The sequence below is a fragment of the Sinocyclocheilus grahami genome, unplaced genomic scaffold, assembly GCF_001515645.1.
Source record: "Sinocyclocheilus grahami isolate Dianchi unplaced genomic scaffold, SAMN03320097.WGS_v1.1 scaffold638.1, whole genome shotgun sequence".
Lineage (NCBI taxonomy): Eukaryota > Metazoa > Chordata > Actinopteri > Cypriniformes > Cyprinidae > Sinocyclocheilus > Sinocyclocheilus grahami.
In genome coordinates this window covers 402,404-423,053 of record NW_015505817.1, presented here as the reverse complement: position 1 = coordinate 423,053, position 20,650 = coordinate 402,404, and the positions used below count along the sequence as shown (strand labels likewise).

The window sequence follows — 20,650 nt, the reverse complement described above, 5'->3', positions numbered from 1 at the left end:
AAGACTGAGTAATGATGCTGAAAATTCAGATTTATATGTTTAACATATATTCAAATAGATGAAAGCTGTTATATATTGTAATAATAATTACCAATATTACTTTTTAATTGTATCAATGATCAAATAAAGCTTTTGAATGGTAGTGTGCATACATGCAACAGTTGCACAAACTGTAATTACAGCGTTAAGGATTACGTGTTTCATCTGTTCAGTGTTACTTCTGTCTCTGTTCTATGTGTGTAGTCAACTATGAATAAGCCACAGTCGGCTTGAGCGCCTGTGACCTTGTGGTGCTTTCAGAGCATTAATCTCTTTATTTGAGCAGTTTGACATGTTAGCTTCTGATTCAACCAGAAGTGTGAGTTTGGAGAGGTTGCCACAGTTCTTCTGGATTGAGTCAGTCTCAGTTTGTTCTGTTTCTTCATGTAATCCCAGACAGACTGGATGATGATCAGATCAGATCTCTGAGTGGAGTGCTGGCTGCTGTCAGACAGAAATCTCTCGGAGTCTGGATTATTACAATTAATGGCAAAATGAATGTTTGGAAATGTAAACTGATATTTCCTACTGACACACTACAGCAAAAGATAGAAATAACTGACTTAACCATTTTTTAGCTGCTAAAAATACTAATCTTCTAATCATTTTGGACACCACTGTGTGTGTGTGTGTGTGTGTGTGTATGTATGTATGTATGTATATACAGTGGGGCAAATAAGTATTTGATACACTGCTGATTTTTCAAGTTTTCCCACTTACAAAGAATGGAGAGATCTGTAATTTTCATCGTAGGTACACCTCAACTGTGAGAGACAGAATCAAAAAAAAAAATCCAGAAAATCACATTGTATGATTTTTAAATAATTAATTTCCATTTTATTGCATGAAATAAGTATTTGATCACCTACCAACCAGCAAGAATTCTAGCTCTCACAGACCTGTTAGTTTGTCTTTAAGAAGCCCTCCTATCCTCCACTCATTACCTGTATTAATTGCACCTGTTTGAACTTGTTACCTGTATAAAAGACACCGGTCCACACACTCAATCAATCAGACTCCAACCTCTCCACTATGGGCAAGACCAAAGAGCTGTCTAAGGACACCAGGGACAAAATTGTAGACCTGCACAAGGCTGGGATGGGCTACAGGACAATAGGCAAACAGCTTGGTGAGAAGGCAACAATTGTTGGCGCAATTATTAGAAAATGGAAGAAATTCAAGATGACTGTCAATCTCCCTCGGACTGGGGCTCCATGCAAGATCTCCTCTCGTGGAGTATCAATGATCCTGAAAAAGGTGAGGGATCAGCCTAGAACTACACGGGAGGACCTGGTCAATGACCTGAAGAGAGCTGGGACCACAGTCTCAACGGTTACCATTAGTAACACACTACACCGTCATGGATTAAAATCCTGCAGCGTGGGCAAGGTCCCCCTGCTCAAGCCAGCACATGTCCAGGCCCGTCTGAAGTTTGCCAAAGACCATCTGGATGATCCAGAGGAGGCATGGGAGAAGGTAATGTGGTCAGAGGAGACCAAAATAGAAGTTTTTGGTATAAACTCCACTCAACGTGTTTGGAGGAAGAAGAAGAATGAGTATAATCCCAAGAACACCATCCCAACCGTGAAGCATGGGGGTGGAAACATCATGATTTGGGGGTGCTTTTCTGCAAAGGGGACAGGACGACTGCACCGTATTGAGGGGAGGATGGATGGGGCCATGTATTGCGAGATTTTGGGCAACAACCTCCTTCCCTCAGTAAGAGCATTGAAGATGGGTCGTGGCTGGGTCTTCCAGCATGACAATGACCCCAAACACACAGCCAGGGCAACTAAGGAGCGGCTCCGTAAGAAGCATTTCAAGGTCCTGGAGTGGCCTAGCCAGTATATACATATACACACATACAGCGGGTAAAATATGTATTGAACACATCACCATATTTCTCAGTAAATCTATTTCTAAAGGTGCTGTTGACTTGAAATTTTCACCAGATGTCTGTAACAACCCAAGTAATCCAGTACAGCAGCCATATTACCTGATAAACAAACCTCAATACAATAACTCCAAATATAATCAAAAAGGCACATATACTCTTGGTATAAAGTCAGGGTTTTTGAGAAAGTTAAAACATATCTGAGGTATACAGTGTCTCTGTCTCATTTTAACCACAGCGGCTTCATTTCCCTGCTATTAGTCTTCACCATGTGGATTTCCATATTGCAATTGCTTCCCTCTTTTTAATGTCACTCGTATATTTTAATAAATTTTATCGTGCAGATACTGCAGGGTGCTTCTCGTGGCATGCATGGCATGCTTTCATAGTGAGAGATGTGAGGCTTCAGAAGCGCTGAGGATCAGCATGAAAATAGGCTAATTATACCAAACCTGGCCAATGTTCAGAAATACTAGATTCAGAGAGGCCATGAGTCATCTGCGGCCCCAGTGCAGTGGCATGATACACTACCGAAAACTAGCCAGTAGAGGTTTTAATAAGAGGGGAGAAAAAAAATCAGATATGTTTAGAGTGTGAATATGTTTCTATTAGACAGAATGAGAAGTTTACGAGGAACTCTACACATTAGAACATGACAATGTTGAAAAAGTAAAAAAAGATACGCATACATATGTGTTGGATGTCCTTTTGCAATGGTGCAGGAAACACTTTAGTTACACTTTGTTTTTAGGTGTCGTTGGTACGGTGTAATTATACATTTAAGTACTGAGTAATATTAATTAACTACATGTACTTGATTCGGATTTGGTTTAGGGTTACTTGCATGTAATTATGCATAATTTATTGTTATTATAATAGTAAGTACATGTAACGTGTAACAAGGACATCTTAAAATACAGTGTTACCAACACTTCTCAGAAAAAAACAGACCAGCATGTGTGTTTGAGCCTCCCAACCAAATGTCATGGAGGAATAACAATGCATCTCCATGTGAGAATTGTTCAATTTTACCCCCTTTCAGTGGTTGAACAATCAAATGTGGGACTTTGAACCACTGTGTAGTGTACAGTTTAACAATTTACTCTCTGAGCCACATAGAAATCCCCATACCTGTGTAACTGAATTATATAGGGCCCTTTAAATGAAGATACCAAAATAAAATATAGAATGTTTCTTGACTTGCGAGCATGTAAACTTTGGAAAATAAAACCACACAAAAAGTGCTTTTTTACCATTTCCCCCCCCCCCATCAGCATATGCAACAAATGCAAAAATGCAACAAAGATATTTAAAGTCTACAGATTTTACTAATAGATCTATAGACGTATAGATTTACTATAACAGTGCTGCTGCTATCTTTCTGAAGTCATTTCTCCCCCCTGGTATTTAGTTTCAAATGTCAGCTGAAAATTCTCATTTTGACTGCCCTCTACAAAATAATGGATTACTCAGCAAATATTCATCCAAGGCATTTCATATTTTGCCTTTTTCTTCATTGATGTATTTCTTTCACCAGAAAAAAAAAATCAAAATCAACATTTTTATCTGGTTGAGTTGACACAGGATGACCCTATTGCAAATGTATGTGTTGTAATGAGTAATAATGATTCATTTCTGACATGTTTTGGTTGGATTGTTCAGGGATTGTGGGAAAGAGCTGGGGACGTGTCGGGATCAGACCAAGATCATGTATGCCTGGGCCAGGAATGCTCCTCCAACCAAACTACCCAAAGGTGCTCTCCTTTCTCCTCATCATTTCTGTCTGACGGCAGCCAGATCAATCCACTCTGAGTTCAGCCAGTGCTGTTATAATAACTTACAAGTGATCATGAGTAAATGGCTCTTTCTTGAAAAACAGTGACAGAAGTCATCTTGTTTTGCCCTCTTTTTTGTTTTTTGTTTTTTTCAGATGTTGGCTTTAAAGTTGGAGGAGACACCAGAATTAACTACTTTGTGCTGCAAATTCACTATGGTGATGTCAAAAATTTCAGAGGTAAGTACTGATAAATAGCTGATCAGCATGCTTTAATGACAGCAGCATCAACCAAACTTGACCTGCTGATCAGAAATGGACTGTGTATGATGACATTAGTTAACATTTTCATCAACATTTACTCACTCTCCTCTCATTGTGACATGATTTTGTGGCTACGTGCATGTTCTGCATAAAACAGCAGTATTTGAGCAATCTTGGTGACACGAGATGTGACTAATGTGTTTATCTTGTCTTGATTTTAGATCATCATAGCGACTGCTCAGGACTCACTTTAAGAATGACTTCCAAACGGTAAGTTATCGCCACTAGATCTAAGAATATCTGTGATTTATTCATAAGATGTAGCCTACTTTTTGTCATCATTTACTCACTTTCCTGTTGTTCCAAACACGAATGATTTTCTTCAGTCGATGATGTTTCAAGCCTGACATGACTGAGCTTTTTTGCAAAATGAGATTTGAAGAAGGAAGATTATCAAAGAATTATGACTTAAATTTGGGTTGGTTTATCACACAAAGATAATGTATGGATTAATTGCGAATGAAGTACTTCAATGGCGATTTTTCCATGTCTTGGAAAATATGAATGTGTTGATGGAACCTGAAAATGACAGTATTATTGTCAGTGCATAAGTTTGTTTGTTTATTTATCAATTCCTTGATTCTGATTGGTCAATAGAGTCATTGTACTGTGTATATATATCACTGCAGAGCTTCCATTACGTCCATTGTGTTCTCATTGATCTGCTAAAGCATGTTTTAATGTGAGTGGAGAAACCACAAAATACAGGCTAAGAGGTTTACACAGCATAATGTACGCCTGTTATGTTTGTAAAAGGTACATAAATCGGTGAGGATGCAATACACTTGTGAAAATACTTGCGCAAACAAGTCATCCACTAGGAACTGAATCAATATAAGCTTTTTTTTTATTTCACGTGGTGACTGTTGTATAAAAAACAAAGGACCTCTAGGGTAGATGCTATATTTCAAAGGGAAATGTTGACCGTAGTAAAAAAAAAAACCCTGTGCCATAATTTATTTAAATACATTTCATCCGAAGTATACTTCAAATCCATTAACACATTTAGTGGCATCACTTAAGACTTACTGATATAAACCATTGCACTTCATTACTACTTTTGCACTATTAAAGTGCATTAAGCACAAAGTTAGTTGTTCCAATTTAGCAGACTTTAAGTAGACCAGTTTAGTATGCTAAAAGTACAATTACAGGGCATTTTTATTAAGCGTGTAAATGTATTTGTAGTATACTTAACACAAAATAATAAGTACATTTAGTATTTTTTCACTTGGGTAGGGATTACTACTTAAGGTGTGCATTATTTTTCAATAATGTGATGCTGTTAGTTATTCCTTACATAGTCATATGCATATTACATAGACTGTAAATTTGATTTAATATGTAAGCAATTCAATATGGAAGTCAATAATAGTGTGGTGTGTAATTAATTTTAATGTGATGACTGTTGTGTGCTCTGTGCAGACAGCCCTTTATTGCTGGCATGTATCTGATGATGTCTGTGGACACCGTCATTCCTCCAGGGAAGAAAGGTACACCCAATCTGTGACATTTCAACTGTTTGGCACTAATAGTCTTGTGAAAGGTGTCTGAGTTTTACCTTGAATGTTGTGATTGGTTATCAGTGCTTGTCATCTCATTTATGACGTCTGATGTTTTTGGTGTCTGCAGTTACCAATGCAGACATTGCTTGCACTTACACATCCTCCCCGATGTATCCATTTGCCTTCAGGACACACACACACAGCCTCGGTGAGATACTGCATTTATTTACATCAACTTAGTTCTTATTTAGTCTTACATTTTATGGTGCTAACATATCTTGATCTTGTTGTGTGTCTTGTTCTTCAGGTAAAGTTGTGAGTGGGTACAGGGTTCGAAATGGACAGTGGACTCAGATTGGACGCCAGTCTCCACTGCTGCCACAGGTACATTTAAACGTGTCCACTCTGCCTGATCGAGCATGATTAATGCGTGGCATCTACAGAGGAAAGTTAATGCATCATTTGTCTCTGATAAGAGTTATGACCCATCAGTGTCATAGCGATATTTGTTTTCCTTGCTGTCAGACCCGTTTCCACTCTGTCTGTGGTATTTACAAAGGGATCAGTAAGCGCAATCCAATATCCAATACATGCATAATATAGAGTGCACACACATATACGCACAGTATGCATTACTAGAGTCCAGCATGCTCAGCAACTGCTGAGTTGTCTTGTTTAGAGACATGAACGAAAACAGCGTGTTTCTGCTTCCACTCTAAATAGGCATTTTCAAAATGATATAATAAATGATCAGTGGTGTATTTGGAGCTGAAACTTCACAGACACCTGAGACTTTTATTACACCTTGTAAAAAGGGCATAATAGGTCTCCTTTAATGTTTAAGGTGTTTAGTTCACCAAAACAAGAACAGTCTGTCATTATTTACTCGCCCTCTTGTCATTGCAAACAAATTAGACTTTTGTTCGTCTTTGAAACACAAATGAAGAGATTTATTGGCAAGCATGTTTGATCTTCTGTTTGCTGTCTTCATTAAGTGACCGTGTCTATTCAGAATTGTATGGATTACTTTTACAATGTCTTCATGAACTTTTTGAAGCTTGAAAGTTTTGGTTACCTTGACTTACTTGCAATCATGAGCCGAAATCTCTCAGGTTTCATTAAAAGTGTTTGACCTGTGTTTTGAAGAGGAATGAAAGTCTTATGGGTTTGGATCGACGTGAGGGTGACATTTTTTTGTTTGAACTAACTTATAAACTTCACTTGTGTTTAGGCTTTTTATCCAGTCACCAACACCATCGATGTAAGAAATGGAGACATACTGGCAGCCCGTTGTGTGTTCACAGGAGAGGGAAGAACCGCTGTTACCCAAATCGGGTAAGTCCATGTTCTGGCCAATCATTGATTCTTATTTTGAATCAATGTTTCAAATGCCTAATAGCATTGTTTAAATGTGTAACCGATGTCAGATTTCCTATGGGAGAGTTCAACTTTTATTTTTGTTCATTTATTCCTATGTAGAGTTACTGTGGCAGTAAGTGTGTTAGATGAGAGGTGATGTTGTGCATGCAGTTGACATGTACAGCTTCTCCCTTTCACTGTGTTTGCATGGTGTTGGATTGGTGTAATTGTGTCTCTGACCATCTCTCTTACTATGTCCATCTGATAAATTGACACTGTGAGACAGGTGGTGACTGTGTGTTTCTTTGTGTGTTTAAAGAGTGATTAAACACGCAGTAGGTTGGCTCTGTGTTTCATCATATTCCGTTTGAGCGTGACTCCTTGAACGTATGTGTTCCTCTGCCCTGCCATGCCTGTTACCATGGTGATAGGGAGAGCACATAGTGCATTGACGCATCTCCCAGGAAGCCCAGCGCTCTCGCCCACGCACCCAACTCGAGTCCACAAGATGACGATGTAAAGATGACTGTTGATGTACAGTCTGGTCTTTGGCACCAAGAACTGCCCACTTATGCAGAGACATATGTACAGAAGTACACATATATAAATACATTGCAGATGCTTGGTCCCATTATACATACAGTGCTGTGAAAAAGTAAGTGCACCCCATGAGAACATATGTGACCCTGGACCACAAAACCAGTCATAAGGGTCAGTTTTTTTCCAAATTGAGATTTATATAATCTGAAAGCAGAATAAATAAGCTTTCTATCGATGTATTATCACTGTTATTATTTTATAGTCATATTGTTATATAATCACAGGATTATTGGCCAAATTGTGCCGCCTACAGAACACAGCAAACCTGGAGTTTGAAAAAGACATCAAAAATAAAATGCCTTCTTTTATTTATTTTTTATTTTTATTTTTTTTACTAAAATCGTGTAGTTGTGCACAATTTCTTTTTTGCACAGAAATTGTAAGCATTGCACACATTGAATGGAGGCATATTTGAATATGAATCATGCTGTTCTGACACAATTTGGAATGCAACAATGCAAAAATAAAGTTTGCAAACACGGCAAGTTTTTGTGTTAATTCTGACCAAAGTGCCATCTGATCTACACGTAAAACAACCAGAAACGGTTTACTATTTTCGTGATATTTAGGGGTGCGCCTGAGAACAAACCAAAATATATACTGTATCTCCTTTACTAACTAAGCTGCAAAAACAGTGGAAACCCAACAGGAGTATGCAGTTTTGAGAAATATGTTTTGAGGGTCTGTGGGTGTGTCATTTGAGCCAAATACAGTTCGATTGGTTATCTGCAGTTTAATTGCAGCTTTGGTGCTGTAATTTGTCATTTTGTGCTAGTAATTGGTTCATGTGTCATTGTGTCCTTCCTCACAGAGGCACCTCCAATGATGAGATGTGTAACTTCTACATCATGTACTACATGGACAACACCCGTGCTGTGCCTTACATGAACTGTGGAGATGACGGCAGTAGTGAGCTGTTCCGAAACATCCCTTCTGAGGCCAATATTCCCATCCCGGTCAGTCCAGACCATATGATGTCCATGAAGCATGAGTCAGCTCCTCATAAAGGTACCATCCAAGAATAGACGGTTGAAGATTTTACACTATGAGTGGGCAGTATGACTGAAGTATTATACCATGGGATGAATGCATTACTTTTAGGGATAATCCAGTGAAACCAGAATCCAGTTAATATTTTGCAAATTAAATATACTTGATTTTGTTGTTGTTGTTGTTTTTTCTTATTTCTTTCTTGATTTCCACAGATGTTGTGGAGCTGCAGGAGCCCAAGAAAGAAGAGGAAGTTCTGGATCAGGGTAAGATGTTTAAAAATACTTTCAAATTACAGAGATAATCAAGACTGAAACACACAATCACTGCTTGAATACCATTGCAAATCTCGTTTGACAGACACAGTGGCTGAATGACATTCTTTTGTTGTGAAAAACACAGTGGAAAAAAACAGTCAAACTGTAGTACAACTCATAAATAGAGGCTCATAGACATGAGTGTGTCAGATAAGGGAGATGTCCAAATGGAACAAAAAAATCAAACAGGTTTTGAGTGGCATGAGCCTTGATAAAATGTTAAACACTTCACACATTATATGATTCATTAGTGACATGAATAACTTTAAAGAAAGGGATATTATGGAAACCAAACAAAAAACCACCATCATCTACTACTCCATGTAGCTGTCAATGAAAATCAGCTGTGTGTGTTGACATGTTTATCGAAGATTTTTTTAAGACATAAAAAAATCACGTTTTCTTTCATCGTTTAGCTTGTAAATTAATTCTGCAACTGTTTGATTATGAATGCACTAGTGCATGACAGCCTTTACAGAAACACATCAACGCCTTTGACGTTAAAGGGGTCATCGGATGCAAATTTCACTTTTACGTGTTGTTTGTACGTAAATGTGTGTTGGCAGTGTGTGTTACACAACCACCCTATAATGATAAAAAGCCACCCAGTGTTTTTAAAAAATTTTTTATCCCTATAAATAATATCCCCTTTCTCCAATCATTAGCATTTAAAGAGACATGCAACAAAACGGGTTGCTGTGAAGTTAGCTGTTTTTGACAGGGTAAAAAGGGTGTTGTTTTACACTACCACTGAGAAAATTTTTATGAAAGTATGTTATAGACTTTTCATTAAGACCCTAAAGCATCATATCAGCTTGTGGAAAATGGGCATTCGATGACCCCTTTAAGAGTTGTGAAACTTGTGAAATGTCTCTCACCAAACATAGTACTGTTTGTGAACATCACATTTCGAGTACCTGATCACGTTAGTTTGGGATCGTATGTATCTTTGCTACATTTTAGCATAACTTGTCAATAAGTTACAATAAAAAATTTTTATCCCTATAAATAATATCCCCTTTCTCCAATCATTAGCATTTAAAGAGACATGCAACAAAACGGGTTGCTGTGAAGTTAGCTGTTTTTGACAGGGTAAAAAGGGTGTTGTTTTACACTACCACTGAGAAAATTTTTATGAAAGTATGTTATAGACTTTTCATTAAGACCCTAAAGCATCATATCAGCTTGTGGAAAATGGGCATTCGATGACCCCTTTAAGAGTTGTGAAACTTGTGAAATGTCTCTCACCAAACATAGTACTGTTTGTGAACATCACATTTCGAGTACCTGATCACGTTAGTTTGGGATTGTATGTATCTTTGCTACATTTTAGCATAACTGTTAAGCAGTCAAATATTATTTTCACTCTGGTCAGCTTTCAGATAAATTCAGTATAAATACACATTGTTGTTCCTGAAGTTATTAGATATGTTATCACCAAAACCCTGTTTTTCATCAGTTAAACAGGTGAACAGATAACTACTAATCCACCACAATTCAAACATAAGACTGCATTCGAAGCGTTTTGCCATTTACCAACAGTTTTTAATACATGTATGGTGGGAGGAATTGATGCAATGCCAGCAGTGGGCATAAGTGATAAGGTAAAGCAAATGTTTAATTCACATCATCAAAGACAGGGATTAAACACAGTTATGACTGTGTGGGGAAAATATCACCATAACTTGACCTCAGGGAAAATAATCATATATTAAAAATAATAAGTCATGACCTATTCTCAGAGATTTCTCTGCATGAATTAAAAACAGAATCTGTTAGCATCTCATTTTTGCAAAATTTAATCCCAAGACTGCTTATATTTAGCTTCATAACAAATGTATATACCTTCCTAGTGGAAGGCTAGGCTATGAATCCTATTTATGCTTATAAAATGGCTGTGCATAGTGTTGGATTGTTCCTTTCCATATTGTGTTTTTTTTTTAATAAAACAAAATTATGAATTATTTAGATTTATGAATGTTATGTATTAGCACAGCTTCCTGTGGAGACAGAACAGTGACTGAATTTTGCCTATGCAGTACTCACTTCCCAAACCATCTCCACAATACTTTTGGCATTGTTTTAAATGCATAGTCCAAACATGATTGAAAAAGATAGACCTATCATGCATGCTTTCATTTGTATGGATTTTTGGACTACAAACAGCTTGTCAATAATAATACTTATTTCTCAAAATAAGTATGGATTTGTTAGATTGGAATTGTTCAAGGATTGTATACATTTTGTGTAGAGACTTGGCTATATTTGTTTAAGCCACAGCTGTTGCATGGCCAGTAAAATACCTTGCTGCATCTTGAAGCTTTTTATGGCCACTCTGACCTGAACCTTGGGGTGCGAGTCAAGATGGGTTGAAAGGCAGTTAGTTAATAAGAAACAACATTTGGACCAATGAGAAATCTTTTCCAGTGGTAATGGGATCTTCTTCTTGCTCTGTAGGAGGTGTCTGGCAGTTGACTTAGAAGACTTATGTTAATATCCAAGATTCAGTGGAAATCTATCAAACATTTCACCACTGGCAGTCAGAGAAGGTCCTTGCTGCTAACTACACTGTTGGCCCTTACCGTATATATATATATATATATTTTTGACCAGTAATCTTTCTAAATTAGTGTAAAATCTAATTTGGTAATGCTTATTGATTATGGAAAATCAGAGTGGATTTGATTCTGAGCTGGTGAAATGAAATTACCAACAGAGTGGTGACATCACATCGTCAGGTAAAACAAAACATCAACCAGCACTTCATTAAAAAGCGTCACGGTCGCATTAAATCTCATATAGCAGCAGAAGGCATTTTACAATTGCCCTGCAATGAAAAGAGCTTTTCTCAATTAAAGTGCTGTTAAAGCCCAGGCTGAACAGATTGGATGAGTGTTTCTAGAGCCTACACAGAGGCGCAGCACAATGGTGTTTAAAGGGATGCATCAGGTGTATCCTTCACATCTTCTAATCACCCACAATCCTTTGCACATAGTCCCTATTCACAGAAAAACTATTCAGCACCGAACTGGCTCAAGTTCATCATGAAATGTTAAGGAGCTGTCAGAAGAGAAGTTGACAACAGTGGTACAGAAACCTGGGCAATGCTTCAGGGATTTGCTTATGATTACAGAGCCCTTTGTGTGTGACAGAAGCCAGACTTTAAAGAGAAAGACCTGGTATATAGGAAATTAAACAGCAGGAATTTATCAGGGGTACCATCACCAAAGTAGAGCAGCTAATAAATGCTGGTTCTGTGGTTCTTAATGCCAAAAACAGAGACATTTAAGGTAGAATCACCATAAAATGGACCTACTGTACAAAGCCAGAATATCATCTACGAAAGTTGCCTGTTTGGACAATCAGAGGTTTCTGTTTGATAGAATATTTCACCAGGCCTTAGAGAAAGACACAGTCATTGATACTTCTCCAATGTCACCGATCTATGAGACACTGGAGTCCCAGATGGTGCTGGCTGGTTCAGCACACTAAACTTGTTAGCTTACTGTCAGGTAGGGAGCTGCTCATGTTCTGAAAGTTTGGGGTCACTTAGAAATCTCACATTGTTCATGAAAACATACATCAAATAATTGTTTTTTTTCTTTCGTCAAAGAATCTTCCATCTGTAGATCTTTGACATTCTATTCATCAATTATTTCAGGTAATCTGAGGAAATGTCATCCCATCTCCCACAAGCAGTTGCCACCTTAGTGCTATTCTATTTATTAATAAGTTGAAGGTGTCCCACTTTACATTAGGTGGCCTTAACTACCATGTACTTACATCAAAAAATAAGTACAGTGTACTTACTGTGTTCATATTGCAAGATTAGCATGTTACTAACATGATGTTAACATGATTAACAAATTACTAGCATGGTTAACAAAGTTACTAGCATGATTCTAGCATGATTAGCATGTTGCTAGCATTTTCTAACATGTTTAACATGTTACTAGTATGATTAGCATGTTGTTAGCATGATTAGCAAGTCACTAGCATGTTGCTAACATGTTTCTAGCATGATTAACATGTTACTATTATGTTCTTAGCATGTTTCTAACATAATTTGCATTGTTACTAACATGATGTTAGCATGATTAGCAAATTATTAGCATGGTTAACAAAGTTACTAGCATGATTCTAGCATGATTAGCATGTTGCTAGCATTTTCTAACATGTTTAACATGTTACTAGTATGATTAGCATGTTGTTAGCATGATTAGCAAGATACTAGCATGATTAGCACGTTACTAGCATTTTGTTAGCATTTTTCTAGCATGATTAACATGTTACTAGCATGTTGTTAGCATGATTAGCAAGTCACTAGCATGTTGCTAACATGTTTCTAGCATGATTAACATGTTACTATTATGTTCTTAGCATGTTTCTAACATACTTTGCATTGTTACTAACATGATGTTAGCATTATTAGCAAATTATTAGCATGGTTAACAATTTACTAACATATTTCTAGTATGATTAGCGTATTATTAGCATGTTGTTAACATGAACAGTAAGTTACTAGCATATCTCTAGCATGATTAGCATGTTACTAGCATGTTGTTAGCATTATTAGCAAGATTCTAGCATGATTAACATGTTGCTAGCATGGTTCTAGCATGATTAACGTATACGTATGTGTGTAATTATAAATGTAATTACAGAAATGAATTACAAATGTAATTACATGCAGGTATTTCTAAAAATAGAAGTACAAGGTAAAAACATGTTTGTACTGTACACAATAAGTGCCTTGTACCAAATGATTAATTTAAAGGGGACATAATACACACAGTTTCACCCAATCTCATGTTACTCTTGAGTACCTCTAGAGTAGTACTGCATCCTTCATATCTCCAAAGAGTCTTTAGTTTTATCATATTTATAAAAGAAAGATACAGCTTTACGATTCTCTCCGGAAACAGCCGAGTTTCTTGAGGTAAAGAGTGACGAGCACTTGGGCGCCGAATGCCAACAAAACACAGACATTTGATGCCGTTTCACTTACCGTCTGCAGTTCTGAATCATGACCGGGATCTTTTATAGCTCGACCGCTCCATCTTTCAGTATCAAACGATGTGCAAATCCAGCGTCGAACTGGGCCTTGTTTATAAAACGTTCATCAACAAACTCCGTTGCTGCCCCGGAAAAACAAACTGCATCCACTGTTTATATAACTCTGGGTTCTTTAGGAAGCTGAACAAAGTTATCTTTCCCTTACAACCAAAAACACACTTCTTTGGAGACATTCTTCCCGAGCGAGGCCTGCGCAGCGCTGCGGCCGGACGAAGCGCATTGATGGGCGCGCTCTTGCTCTCGCTCTGGTCGATGCGTGCGCGGGTGCGTTCGTCCGGGAGAAATGCCCATATAAGGAGTTCCACCCTCGTTTACGTCATGAAGAGCCACGATCAAAAAAAACTCTCAGAAACTTGTACGAACCTGGAAGTAAGATTTTTGGCACAGAAATACTCCGTCATATGTCCAAATAGTTTTTTGAAACTTTGTCCATGCTTAGCATGAGAATCCAACTCTTTAACAGTGTAAACAACTCAGAATGCATGAAACAGCATTGTACCCCCCCTTTAAATATAAGTACATAGTAGTAGGTTAAAGACCACCTAACATTGTTGCCATTTAATCATAATTCAATATAGGGATCGTAACATGGCAGTCTGTCTCAGGGTTGAGTTTAAACATATGTGCCCTCTCTCCCAGTTTGAGCCATGATCCTCAAAATATATGTGCCTGGCATCATAAAATATTGTCATTAGAAAGCAGGCATCTGTCAGCGGATCCGTCTATGTGCAGATATATTAGGGATCTGCTGAAGAGCGTGAAGCATTGCTCATTGTAGCTAATAGTGCTGTGTTCGATACATCGATACAACAATGTATAGTCACAGAGATTTGACGATACAAGTATCGATACAGCTGGCCCTGTATCGATATTGTGGCACGTGTGCTGCAGTGGACCGCGCTTAATTTGAATACAAGAACACCATTTAAAACGGAGTAGAAAAGTGCAAGGTTTCTAAAAAATAATGAGTAGAGCATAATATATAGGCTACAACAAGGTTTAATCTGGCCGCAGTGGAACACAACCGGGGTTGCCTGATATAAAGAGACGTAATCCCCGAAACAAAGCTTTACACTTGCGCAATACGGAAATATCTGCTAAGTGTGCTACTTACCTTTGTCAACCTGGCAACCATGTGTACGCGCTCTCTTTCGACTGTTTAAACGCGCTTGCTTTCTGAAAACACCGGTTAGCTTGCAGTTTAGCGATCTCCACTTCAAGTCTATTCTCAGAAAAGTGTGATTTATCAAGTGTTCATTTATGAGAGAGAGAGAGAGAGAGCGAGAGAGAGAGAGAGGCTGTGTATGTATGAATTACCACTGTTTTGCCACGTTTCTCTATTAACAGTGAAGCGGTGGCTTTAATTGCTTTTTAATAACGATGATGTTACCAGCTCCTTGTTGAGAAAGATAATGTAGCTCTTCAGCGTTTAAGCTATTTTATTGATAAAGTTTTTCTGAACGCTAAAAAGAATGTCTATGCGCGCAGCGTGATCTGACTAAACGTGTGTGCGTGAGGTAGCCTACAGTGAATACAGCGCATTAGTTTTGAACTCTTCAAATTTTTATATTTTAAATGTAGAGAGTGTGTTGATTTGTGTAATGATAACCTACCAGCAATGTTAAGATGATTTTAATATATTAGAATGAGTACATTACAATATAAATTTATTAGAACGAGTACATTATTATTTATGGTCTTAAAAACAAGATGCAAACAATGAGAATATTGTACCTGGTGGGGAGTGCCCAATGTAAACATGAAACATATGCCATTACCTATAGGCTATTGCACTGTGGTACAGTTAAGGAGGCCCTTCATAATGCAGAGGTCAGCTGCCTGCTCTGCCAATAGTTAGCAGTATGCAGTGTTTAATAAACAGCTGTTTTACCTAATTCTGCTCAGGTGAAATTCAGTGCAGTCCCGTATCGTGATATGTATAGTATCGTGGCCTCTGTATCGTGATATGTATCGTATCGTGACTTTGCTGGTGATACACAGCCCTAGTAGCCAATCACAGTCATATCTGTTGAGCGCGTGAACACGATGGCCAATCAGCGCTGTTTAAGAATCCACTCAACAGCGCTCAAATGTTAGCGGGAAGTGGACGTTTTTAAAATTTCAGTACCGACTGGTACCAAAGTCGGTACTTTTGACAACACTGCTGCACATACCCTGTAGATGGGCATGACATAAGTTTCAAATTTGGATATCATCTTTTCAGGCATGATAAATGATGTGCAGCCTTTTTATTTTGCGTGACCGTGAGGATGCCAGAACACTAAAACAGCCAGTCAGCGTTATCAGAATAGATGTACTGCGTGGGACCAGGCTTTATGTTGCACAGTCTGCCGATTACACAAGATCTCACTTGGGCATGTCATACAATCTGCTAAGCAACAATTGTAAAGGACAGACAAAGATATCACAGTATACCCAGCCATCGAGAATATCAAATACATATAACACCACCAGCACAGCCTTCTTTCCTCCACTCCAAATGACTTTCTCACTTTTCTATTCACACCACCATTCCTCTTTTGTCTTTCCGCTTCTCCTCCTCTGTTTCCTCCTGTGCAGGTGACCTCTATTCTCTTCTCTCTAAACTGCTGGGGGAGAGGGAGGACGCTGTCCACATGCATAAGTACAACCCCGCAGAGGCGGCCCGAACCCAGACACGTCTGATGGCAGAGATTGATAGCATAATGCAAAAAAAAGCCCTGGGCTGGCCACGTTTAGGCTACAAAACAAAAGAGGATGCAATGCTGGCGAGGGACAGAGTGCACAAGTTTCACCAGTTAGAGTCCACTGTCAGCCCCTCAAGGAGCAGGACTGTACCCGCCAGACAGCCGACCACAGGGGCGGCTCAGAGGGACCAACCAGGTGTGTTACCAGCTCCTTGTTGAGAAAGATAATGTAGCTCTTCAGCGTTTAAGCTATTTTATTGATAAAGTTTTTCTGAACGCTAAAAAGAATGTCTATGCGCGCAGCGTGATCTGACTAAACGTGTGTGCGTGAGGTAGCCTACAGTGAATACAGCGCATTAGTTTTGAACTCTTCAAATTTTTATATTTTAAATGTAGAGAGTGTGTTGATTTGTGTAATGATAACCTACCAGCAATGTTAAGATGATTTTAATATATTAGAATGAGTACATTACAATATAAATTTATTAGAACGAGTACATTATTATTTATGGTCTTAAAAACAAGATGCAAACAATGAGAATATTGTACCTGGTGGGGAGTGCCCAATGTAAACATGAAACATATGCCATTACCTATAGGCTATTGCACTGTGGTACAGTTAAGGAGGCCCTTCATAATGCAGAGGTCAGCTGCCTGCTCTGCCAATAGTTAGCAGTATGCAGTGTTTAATAAACAGCTGTTTTACCTAATTCTGCTCAGGTGAAATTCAGTGCAGTCCCGTATCGTGATATGTATAGTATCGTGGCCTCTGTATCGTGATATGTATCGTATCGTGACTTTGCTGGTGATACACAGCCCTAGTAGCCAATCACAGTCATATCTGTTGAGCGCGTGAACACGATGGCCAATCAGCGCTGTTTAAGAATCCACTCAACAGCGCTCAAATGTTAGCGGGAAGTGGACGTTTTTAAAATTTCAGTACCGACTGGTACCAAAGTCGGTACTTTTGACAACACTGCTGCACATACCCTGTAGATGGGCATGACATAAGTTTCAAATTCGGATATCATCTTTTCAGGCATGATAAATGATGTGCAGCCTTTTTATTTTGCGTGACCGTGAGGATGCCAGAACACTAAAACAGCCAGTCAGCGTTATCAGAATAGATGTACTGCGTGGGACCAGGCTTTATGTTGCACAGTCTGCCGATTACACAAGATCTCACTTGGGCATGTCATACAATCTGCTAAGCAACAATTGTAAAGGACAGACAAAGATATCACAGTATACCCAGCCATCGAGAATATCAAATACATATAACACCACCAGCACAGCCTTTTTCCTCCACTCCAAATGACTTTCTCACTTTTCTATTCACACCACCATTCCTCTTTTGTCTTTCCGCTTCTCCTCCTCTGTTTCCTCCTGTGCAGGTGACCTCTATTCTCTTCTCTCTAAACTGCTGGGGGAGAGGGAGGATGCTGTCCACATGCATAAGTACAACCCCGCAGAGGCGGCCCGAACCCAGACACGTCTGATGGCAGAGATTGATAGCATAATGCAAAAAAAAGCCCTGGGCTGGCCACGTTTAGGCTACAAAACAAAAGAGGATGCAATGCTGGCGAGGGACAGAGTGCACAAGTTTCACCAGTTAGAGTCCACTGTCAGCCCCTCAAGGAGCAGGACTGTACCCGCCAGACAGCCGACCACAGGGGCGGCTCAGAGGGACCAACCAGGTGGGTTTCGGCCTCGTTTTTTTACCCCAACAAAAAGCAAGGACATAAATGTTTCAAGTATCTCTATCAAGTGCTGTGTGGATGTTGAGCTTTCAACACATAGGCCACAGTGTCAACTGAGACATGAGTTTGTCTACCACATATCCATTTGTTTTCCATTTAAAGCCTGTTTCCACCCATCTCACTGCTGTCATTTATACTTAGGGTTGCAGAGAGTGTTTGCTTAGTGTGTAATATTATTGCATGTGGTTTTAATAATTCTCTAATATGGAACATGAGAATTTCCTATAGAATAGATTTCAAGATGCATCAAAAGCTTTCGTCCTGTTGGTCAAAAAATCACCCCTGCAAGTTATTTTTGGTCGGTTTTGAAGAGAACGATTGTCAGGAGTACACAACAAGTGTATACAATTCATTCAGAAAATATTCAGACCCTTCATTTTTCACATTTTCATGTTGCGCAATTCAGACTCTTAACTCTACTTCGCAGCAATTACGGCTTCAAGTCTTTTCTGGTATGATGTGACAAGCTTTGCACACCTGGATTTGCAGATTTTCTGCCATTTTTCTGTTTAGATCCTCAGGTTGTGTGGTGAGCATCAGTGGGCATGCAGCCATATTCAAGTTTTTATTGGGTTCATGTCCAGGCTCTGACTGGGACACTGGGATTCTGCTTGGGATTCTGAGTTGTAGCCACTCTTTCATCGTCTGGGTTGTGTGTTTAGGGTCATTGTCCTGTCGGATAGTGAACCTTTAGCTCAATCTGAGGTTCTGAGTGTTCTGGACCAGAGTTGGGTAGATTACTTTTTCTGATTCCAAATTACATGACAGAAATTGTAGTTAGTACCGTAATCCATTACATTACACATTTTAGGTAATATAAACTGACTACTTTCTGATTACTTTTAGATTACTATTTTGACCTATCTCGTTTATCACATTGAGGGTAATCTTGTACCATATTGATATAAAAATACAAAGAGTAAGAAAATACATTTCATTCATTGTAATTAATAACATGAACTGCATTAAAGGGGTCATATGATGCGATTTCAAGTTGTTCTTTCTCTTTGGAGTGTTACAAGCTGATTGTGCATAGATAAGATCCCTGAAGTTGCAAAGACTAAAGTCTCAAAACCAAAGAGATATTCTTTATCAAAGTTAAGACTCTGCCACGCCCCCCTAAAACGCCTCGTTCTAACACGCCCCCACATATCTACCTCACTATGTAGAAATATTAGCGTGTCTGTGTCTGTGTGTGTGTGTGTGAGAGAGAGAGAGAGAGAGACAGAGAGACAGACAGGGTCACATCACAGTAGAGTCAGCGGTCTTAACCGTGGCTTGTGTAATGCAAACACATACCAGCTTCATCACTGGGTCTGTCACGTGACTCTGTTTCCCTCCGTGTTTTCATTTATTTTGAAAGATGAAGCTCGCGATTATGGTAAGGGGCGTTACGTTTCCGACGCGTGCTTGTGGTGTTCGGCCAATCACAATGCACTGGGTCAGCTGGCCAATCAGAGCAGACTGCGCTTGTCGGAAGGAGGGGCTTTGTAGAAAACTAAGCGTTTGAGAGAGGCGGGGCATAGAGGACCTACAGTAATGTACAGTATTTGAAAAATTACATACATATTCTGTTACACCAAATACACAAAATAATGATCTTTAAAAAAGCATCATATGACCCCTTTAAACATTATATTACGTCAAAGTTTGCCAAACTGGGGTTCATAAAGGAACTGCAGAGGTTTTGTGAGTTTAATGAAAGCCCAATAATTAATGAAATTATAAATTTTTTTAACTTAAAATAATTAATTTTAGAAAAACATCAGTCAAACTAAAACACTTACTAAAAAAAATTAATATTTTATTTGTTCGCCTGCATGTCATGTGACCATAACTAATGTCAGAGAACCATGAACATGCAAATGTGATGCTTAATTATTAAATATTTATTTTAAAATCTCAGGGGTACTTCAAGTAAATATATTAGGAAAAAGAGGTTCAGCTGACAAAGTTTGGGAATGCCTGCATTACATGTAAATAAGAAATAATGTGAATTTGTACATTTTAATGTGTTTAAAAGACAAAAGCTTTACAAAGACACAGCGATGGATGGTTAACCTACTGAGTGATAATTCAAATAAAAATGTATGTGTTCATCAGTAGTTGAAGCAGTGTTCAAACACTTCTTTAAACTGAAATGATATTTAATAAATCCGTGGTCAAATGTTGTGTAGTCACCTGACTAATGACTGATATTTGTGTGAAAGTCCAGCAAACAGCTGTAGGCTGTTTTAGAAAGGAATATTAAAATATGAAAAAGTGGAATTAGGAAGAATCAATAAATTATTAATCATTTATTGCCATTGTGTGAATAATATGTAA

The 20,650-nt window shown here is 38.5% G+C and overlaps 1 protein-coding gene across 2 annotated transcripts in view; it reads left to right on the top strand.

The window, feature by feature from the left end:
• Positions 1–20,650, top strand: part of pam (peptidylglycine alpha-amidating monooxygenase) — a 56,227-nt gene that overhangs the window by 19,055 nt on the left and 16,522 nt on the right. For both annotated transcript variants that reach the window (XM_016241892.1, XM_016241893.1), the window contains exons 6-14: positions 3,596–3,687; positions 3,864–3,947; positions 4,193–4,241; positions 5,457–5,524; positions 5,664–5,744; positions 5,844–5,920; positions 6,768–6,871; positions 8,307–8,503; positions 8,701–8,751. In XM_016241892.1, the coding sequence (XP_016097378.1) occupies positions 3,596–3,687; positions 3,864–3,947; positions 4,193–4,241; positions 5,457–5,524; positions 5,664–5,744; positions 5,844–5,920; positions 6,768–6,871; positions 8,307–8,503; positions 8,701–8,751 (803 nt within the window). The remainder of the gene's footprint in view (positions 1–3,595; positions 3,688–3,863; positions 3,948–4,192; positions 4,242–5,456; positions 5,525–5,663; positions 5,745–5,843; positions 5,921–6,767; positions 6,872–8,306; positions 8,504–8,700; positions 8,752–20,650) is intronic.